This window comes from Dendrobates tinctorius, unplaced genomic scaffold (genome assembly GCF_039654945.1).
Source record: "Dendrobates tinctorius isolate UK_male_01 unplaced genomic scaffold, ASM3965494v1 ptg000019l, whole genome shotgun sequence".
Classification (NCBI taxonomy): domain Eukaryota; kingdom Metazoa; phylum Chordata; class Amphibia; order Anura; family Dendrobatidae; genus Dendrobates; species Dendrobates tinctorius.
Genome location: NW_027361687.1, coordinates 4577267 through 4585628, shown reverse-complemented (window position 1 = coordinate 4585628; position 8362 = coordinate 4577267). Strand labels below are relative to the sequence as shown.

Below are 8362 nucleotides of genomic sequence, written 5' to 3'. Positions count from 1 at the left end.
ATGTGCCCCCCTGCTCCATGTGATATGTCAGCATTATATATGTGCCCCCCTGCTCCATGTGATTTGTCAGCATTATTATGTGCCCCCCTGCTCCATGTGATATGTCAGCATTATTATGTGCCCCCCTGGTTGATGTGATATGTCAGCATTATTATGTGCACCCCTGGTTGATGTGATATGTCATCATTATTATGTGCACCCCTGCTCCATGTGATATGTCAGCATTATATATGTGCACCCCTTCTCCATGTGATATGTCAGCATTATATATGTGCCCCCCTGCTCCATGTGATATGTCAGCATTATATATGTGCACCCCTGCTCCATGTGATATGTCAGCATTATTATGTGCACCCCTGCTCCATGTGATATGTCAGCATTATATATGTGCACCCCTGGTTGATGTGATATGTCAGCATTATTATGTTCCCTGCTCCATGTGATATGTCAGCATTATTATGTGCCCCCCTGCTCCATGTGATATGTCAGCATTATTATGTGCCCCCCTGCTCCATGTGATATGTCAGCATTATTATGTGCCCCCCTGCTCCATGTGATATGTCAGCATTATATATGTGCCCCCCTGCTCCATGTGATATGTCAGCATTATATATGTGCACCCCTGCTCCATGTGATATGTCAGCATTATTATGTGCACCCCTGCTCCATGTGATATATCAGCATTATATATGTGCACCCCTGGTTGATGTGATATGTCAGCATTACTATGTGCACTCCTGCTCCATGTGATATGTCAGCATTATTATGTTCCCCCCTGCTCCATGTTATGTCAGCATTATTATGTGCCCCCTGCTCCATGTGATATGTCAGCATTATATATGTGCTCCCCTGCTCCATGTGATATGTCAGCATTATATATGTGCACCCCTGCTCCATGTGATATGTCAGCATTATTATGTGCCCCCCTGCTCCATGTGATGTCAGCATTATTATGTGCCCCCTGGTCCATGTGATATGTCAGCATTATATATGTGCCCCCCTGCTCCATGTGATATGTCAGCATTATTATGTGCCCCCCTGCTCCATGTGATATGTCAGCATTATATATGTGCCCCCCTGCTCCATGTGATATGTCAGCATTATATATGTGCACCCCTGCTCCATGTGATATGTCAGCATTATTATGTGCACCACTGCTCCATGTGATATATCAGCATTATTATGTGCACCCCTGCTCCATGTGATATGTCAGCATTATTATGTGCACCCCTGCTCCATGTGATATGTCAGCATTATTATATGCCCCCCTGCTCCATGCGATATGTCAGCATTATTATGTGCCCCCCTGCTCCATGTGATATGTCAGCATTATTATGTGCCCCCCTGCTCCATGTGATGTCAGCATTATTATGTGCACCACTGCTCCATGTGATATGTCAGCATTATATATGTGCACCCCTGGTTGATGTGATATGTCAGCATTATTATGTGCACCCCTGGTTGATGTGATATGTCAGCATTATTATGTGCACCCCTGCTCCATGTGATATGTCAGCATTATATATGTGCACCCCTGGTTGATGTGATATGTCAGCATTATTATGTGCACCCCTGCTCCATGTGATATGTCAGCATTATTATGTGCCCCCCTGCTCCATGTGATATGTCAGCATTATATATGTGCCCCCCTGCTCCATGTGATTTGTCAGCATTATTATGTGCCCCCCTGCTCCATGTGATATGTCAGCATTATTATGTGCCCCCCTGGTTGATGTGATATGTCAGCATTATTATGTGCACCCCTGGTTGATGTGATATGTCATCATTATTATGTGCACCCCTGCTCCATGTGATATGTCAGCATTATATATGTGCACCCCTTCTCCATGTGATATGTCAGCATTATATATGTGCCCCCCTGCTCCATGTGATATGTCAGCATTATATATGTGCACCCCTGCTCCATGTGATATGTCAGCATTATTATGTGCACCCCTGCTCCATGTGATATGTCAGCATTATATATGTGCACCCCTGGTTGATGTGATATGTCAGCATTATTATGTTCCCCCTGCTCCATGTGATATGTCAGCATTATATATGTGCCCCCCTGCTCCATGTGATATGTCAGCATTATTATGTGCCCCCCTGCTCCATGTGATATGTCAGCATTATTATGTGCCCCCTGCTCCATGTGATATGTCAGCATTATATATGTGCCCCCCTGCTCCATGTGATATGTCAGCATTATTATGTGCCCCCCTGCTCCATGTGATTTGTCAGCATTATTATGTGCCCCCCTGGTTGATGTGATATGTCAGCATTATTATGTGCACCCCTGGTTGATGTGATATGTCAGCATTATTATGTGCACCCCTGCTCCATGTGATATGTCAGCATTATATATGTGCACCCCTTCTCCATGTGATATGTCAGCATTATATATGTGCCCCCCTGCTCCATGTGATATGTCAGCATTATTATGTGCACCCCTGCTCCATGTGATATGTCAGCATTATTATGTGCACCCCTGGTTGATGTGATATGTCAGCATTATTATGTGCACCCCTGCTCCATGTGATATGTCAGCATTATATATGTGCACCCCTTCTCCATGTGATATGTCAGCATTATATATGTGCCCCCCTGCTCCATGTGATATGTCAGCATTATATATGTGCACCCCTGCTCCATGTGATATGTCAGCATTATTATGTGCACCCCTTCTCCATGTGATATGTCAGCATTATATATGTGCCCCCCTGCTCCATGTGATATGTCAGCATTATATATGTGCACCCCTGCTCCATGTGATATGTCAGCATTATTATGTGCACCCCTGCTCCATGTGATATGTCAGCATTATATATGTGCACCCCTGCTCCATGTGATATGTCAGCATTATATATGTGCCCCCCTGCTCCATGTGATATGTCAGCATTATATATGTGCACCCCTGCTCCATGTGATATGTCAGCATTATTATGTGCACCCCTGCTCCATGTGATATGTCAGCATTATATATGTGCACCCCTGGTTGATGTGATATGTCAGCATTATTATGTGCACCCCTGCTCCTGTCACACACTGCAGCAGAGTCTAAGTCTGCCACTTGTGTGCTGCTCCTCTGCACAGGGGGAGCTGGGGGTATGATGCTGCACGAGAGCTCCGTGCAGCCAGTGGGTGCAACCTGCGCTGGCTGTGGGTGGAGAGCACAGTGTTTGCCTATAAGGAGCTGTCCACCATCTCTGGTGCTGATTCTCCTCCTGCTCAGCGATCTGCACGTGTGAGCAGCAGATCTCGCGGATGTGTCTCCCCTCCAGGTGCCCGGGATGTGCGCGGCTCAGGGAGCTGCTGGATGATGCTGAGACGCAAGGCTTGGTCTGAGCAGTCACAGCGCAGCGGTCTGGGGACCCCACTGTACACAAGGCTTGGTCTGAGCAGTCACAGCGCAGCGGTCTGGGGACCCCACTGTACACAAGGCTTGGTCTGAGCAGTCACAGCGCAGCGGTCTGGGGACCCCACTGTACACAAGGCTTGGTCTGAGCAGTCACAGCGCAGCGGTTTGGGGACCCCACTGTACACAATGGATTCGGATGTAAAAGTGTTCTGGGCGCTGCTGTGCCTGCTGCCTCCTCTGTGTCATCCCGGATCAACAGCTGCGAACTGTGAGTACTGCGGGGTCTTGTGTGTGAACGAGGGTCTGCAAGTCAGGGGGAAACTTAGTGACAGGATGATGGACCACTGTGGGAATATTCAGCTGGGATCTTCATGTGGAAGCACATACCGTGGGGGAGTACACAACCATCTACAGCCCCATTAGGAAATATATATATCTGTGGCCCCTAGTCTCAGGATAGCTGTACAGTGTGTATATCCGTGGCCCCTAGTCTCAGGATAGCTGTACAGTGTGTATATCTGTGGCCCCTAGTCTCAGGATAGCTGTACAGTGTGTATATCTGTGGCCCCTAGTCTCAGCATCACTGTACAGTGTGTATATCGGTGGCCCCTAGTCTCCGCATCACTGTACAGTGTATATATCTGTGGCCCCTAGTCTCAGCATCACTGTACAGTGTGTATATCTGTGGCCCCTAGTCTCAGCATCACTGTACAGTGTGTATATCTGTGGCCCCTAGTCTCAGCATCACTGTACAGTGTGTATATCTGTGGCCCCTAGTCTCCGCATCACTGTACAGTGTGTATATCTGTGGCCCCTAGTCTCAGCATCACTGTACAGTGTGTATATCTGTGGCCCCTAGTCTCAGCATCACTGTACAGTGTGTATATCGGTGGCCCCTAGTCCCATCATCACTGTACAGTGTGTATATCGGTGGCCCCTAGTCCCATCATCACTGTACAGTGTATATATCTGTGGCCCCTAGTCTCAGCATTACTGTACAGTGTATATATATGTGGCCCCTAGTCTCAGTATAGCTGTACTGTGTATGTATATCTGTGGCCCCTAGTCTCATCATCACTGTACAGTGTGTGTATATCGGTGGCCCCTAGTCTCAGCACCACTGTACAGTGTGTATATATATGTGGCCCCTAGTCTCAGGATAGCTGTACAGTGTATGTATATCTGTGGCCCCTAGTATCATCATCACTGTACAGTGTGTGTATATCTGTGGCCCCTAGTCTCAGCATCACTGTACAGTGTGTGTATATCTGTGGCCCCTAGTCTCAGCATTTCGGTGCAGTGTGTATATATCTGTGGCCCCTAGTCTCACCATTACTGTACAGTGTGTATATCTGTGGCCCCTAGTCTCATCATTACTGTACAGTGTGTATATCTGTGGCCCCTAGTCCCATCATCACTCTACAGTGTGTGTATATCTGTGGCCCCTAGTCTCAGCATAGCTGTACAGTGTGTATATATCTGTGGCCCCTAGTCTCAGCATCACTGTACAGTGTGTATATCCGTGGCCCCTAGTGGCCCCTAGTCTCAGGATAGCTGTACAGTGTATGTATATCTGTGGCCCCTAGTCTCAGCATCACTGTACAGTTTGTATATCTGTGGCCCCTAGTCCCATGATTACTGTACAGTGTGTATATCTGTGGCCCCTAGTCTCACCATCACTGTACAGTGTGTATATCGGTGGCCCCTAGTCTCAGCATCACTGTACAGTGTGTATATCTGTGGCCCCTAGTCCCATCATTACTGTACAGTGTGTATATCTGTGGCCCCTAGTCTCCGCATCACTGTACAGTGTGTATATCTGTGGCCCCTAGTCTCTGCACCACTGTACAGTGTGTATATCTGTGGCCCCTAGTCTCAGCATCACTGTACAGTGTGTATATCTGTGGCCCCTAGTCTCACCATTACTGTACAGTGTGTATATTTGTGGCCCCTAGTCTCATCATTACTGTACAGTGTGTAAATCTGTGGCCCCTAGTCCCATCATCACTCTACAGTGTGTGTATATCTGTGGCCCCTAGTCTCAGCATTTCAGTGCAGTGTGTATATATCTGTGGCCCCTAGTCTCAGCATAGCTATACAGTGTGTATATATCTGTGGCCCCTAGTCTCAGCATTTCAGTGCAGTGTGTATATATCTGTGGCCCCTAGTCTCAGGATAGCTGTACAGTGTATGTATATCTGTGGCCCCTAGTCTCAGCATCAATGTACAGTTTGTATATCTGTGGCCCCTAGTCCCATCATTACTGTACAGTGTGTATATCTGTGGCCCCTAGTCTCACCATCACTGTACAGTGTGTATATCTGTGGCCCCTAGTCTCAGCATCACTGTACAGTGTGTATATCGGTGGCCCCTAGTCTCAGCATCACTGTACAGTGTGTATATCTGTGGCCCCTAGTCTCACCATTACTGTACAGTGTGTATATTTGTGGCCCCTAGTCTCATCATTACTGTACAGTGTGTAAATCTGTGGCCCCTAGTCCCATCATCACTCTACAGTGTGTGTATATCTGTGGCCCCTAGTCTCAGCATTTCAGTGCAGTGTGTAAATATCTGTGGCCCCTAGTCTCAGCATAGCTGTACAGTGTGTATATATCTGTGGCCCCTAGTCTCAGCATTTCAGTGCAGTGTGTATATATCTGTGGCCCCTAGTCTCAGCATAGCTGTACAGTGTGTATATATCTGTGGCCCCTAGTCTCAGCATAGCTGTACAGTGTGTATATATCTGTGGCCCCTAGTCTCAGCATCACTGTACAGTGTGTATATCCGTGGCCCCTAGTTTCAGGATAGCTGTACAGTGTATGTATATCTGTGGCCCCTAGTCTCAGCATCAATGTACAGTTTGTATATCTGTGGCCCCTAGTCCCATCATTACTGTACAGTGTGTATATCTGTGGCCCCTAGTCTCAGCATCACTGTACAGTGTGTATATCTGTGGCCCCTAGTCTCACCATCACTGTACAGTGTGTATATCTGTGGCCCCTAGTCTCACCATCACTGTACAGTGTGTATATCTGTGGCCCCTAGTCTCAGCATTTCAGTGCAGTGTGTATATATATGTGGCCCCTAGTCTCAGCATCACTGTACAGTGTATATATATGTGGCCCCTAGTCCCAGCATCACTGTACAGTGTATATATCTGTGGCCCCTAGTCTCAGCATCACTGTACAGTGTGTATATATGTGGCCCCTAGTCCCAGCATCACTGTACAGTGTATATATATGTGGCCCCTAGTCCCATCATCACTGTACAGTGTATATATCTGTGGCCCCTAGTCTCAGCATCACTGTACAGTGTATATATATGTGGCCCCTAGTCCCATCATCACTGTACAGTGTGTATATCTGTGGCCCCTAGTCTCAGCATCACTGTACAGTGTGTATATCTGTGGCCCCTAGTCTCAGCATCACTGTACAGTGTATATATATGTGGCCCCTAGTCCCATCATCACTGTACAGTGTATATATCTGTGGCCCCTAGTCTCAGCATCACTGTACAGTGTGTATATCTGTGGCCCCTAGTCTCAGCATCATTGTACAGTGTGTATATATCTGTGGCCCCTAGTCCCATCATCACTGTACAGTGTGTATATCTGTGGCCCCTAGTCTCAGCATCATTGTACAGTGTGTATATATCTGTGGCCCCTAGTCCCATCATCACTGTACAGTGTGTATATCTGTGGCCCCTAGTCTCAGCATCATTGTACAGTATGTGTATATACCTGTGGCCCGTAGTCTATGTTACTGTATACCAATCTGTATCTCAGCACAGACCATAGCACAGACCCATCGTCCAGTTGCCATTTGTCTTGCAGCCGTTGCAGTCAGAGTCCAGACAGTTTGTCATTCCAACAATTGTAAAGGGAATCTGTTCTCCGATTTTTTCTATCACTTCCAACAGCACCATGATGTAGGGGCTGAGACCCTGATTCCAGCTATGTATCACTTAGTTTCTTGAGTGCAGCAGTTGTAATACTGAGTTTTAGATATAGCATAAAGCAGAGCTCAAAAGCTGAGCCTGCGCACACTACAGCCTACTGTGTACATAGTCTACTGACTGGGAGCTGCTCATCAGAGCTGTGTGCTTGGTTAGACTAGGAGGCACGAGCGGCTAGTCCGGAAGGCATAAAAACACCTTATGTCCTGCTGATAAAACACTTATTGTATTGAATCAACCGCACACAGCCCAATAAGTGACACATCTCTGAAATTAGGGTCTCAGCTCCTACACCATGATTATAGCCTTTAGCTCTTCTTGGCCGCTCTTACGGGGTCTTCGAGAAGCAACTTTCCTAATACCAGGCTGCAACAAAGTCGTAAGATCGTAACGGCGAGATATCATTGCGTGGGTCACATAATCAGTGTATGTAAGGCGCTGCAGACTATGGTGGTTCTATATAAGAAAGAATAGGAAATTAATTAAAAACATGGAGGCTTCACAGCTGTCAGGACTCCCGGGATGCAGCTGGACACAGCACTGGGAAATGTACAAGTTGTGAGCAGATTGCTCTGTACATCAGGGATTTTATCCCCCCCACCATGGTTTAAAACCGTGGACTGAGCACTAGAGGGCAGCACTGCTCGCTTTACAAGATCATCTCAAATTCAGCAAACCACAAGCAGAGATGACACATTGGATAAAGGATCGATGGCAGAGAAGGAAACGAGAGAAATTCTACATTTTCAGTCTCATCCAACGCAGGATAAATCGGTGCAAACTATTACAGGGGTCTTAATCAGCTGATAGTGTGCCCATGGGGATTCCTGAAATAATAAATAAGACACAGTGACCTACCAGATCCTTATCCCTGATCTGTACTTCTACCAGTGTCCTCCATCAATCTCTTTACTTGTTCTTCTGAGAGGGAGCATCAAATGACCGCTGCAATCAGTCAGTGGCCACTGATTTTTTTGGGATGATTCATTATCATCATTCTTTTCTGGGGCAGTTTCAGGCTAGACTAAATGGTGCTCAATAACTGAT

General features: G+C 46.9%; 1 protein-coding gene across 1 annotated transcript in view; it reads left to right on the top strand.

Moving 5' to 3' along the window:
- Window positions 1-3186: 3186 nt before the first annotated feature.
- LOC141082763 (contactin-associated protein-like 5) overlaps window positions 3187-8362 on the top strand; it is a 581387-nt gene continuing 576211 nt past the window's right edge. Inside the window, exon 1 of the mRNA XM_073566679.1 lies at window positions 3187-3629. Coding sequence (XP_073422780.1) covers window positions 3548-3629 — 82 coding nt within the window. The 5' untranslated portion in view covers window positions 3187-3547. The remainder of the gene's footprint in view (window positions 3630-8362) is intronic.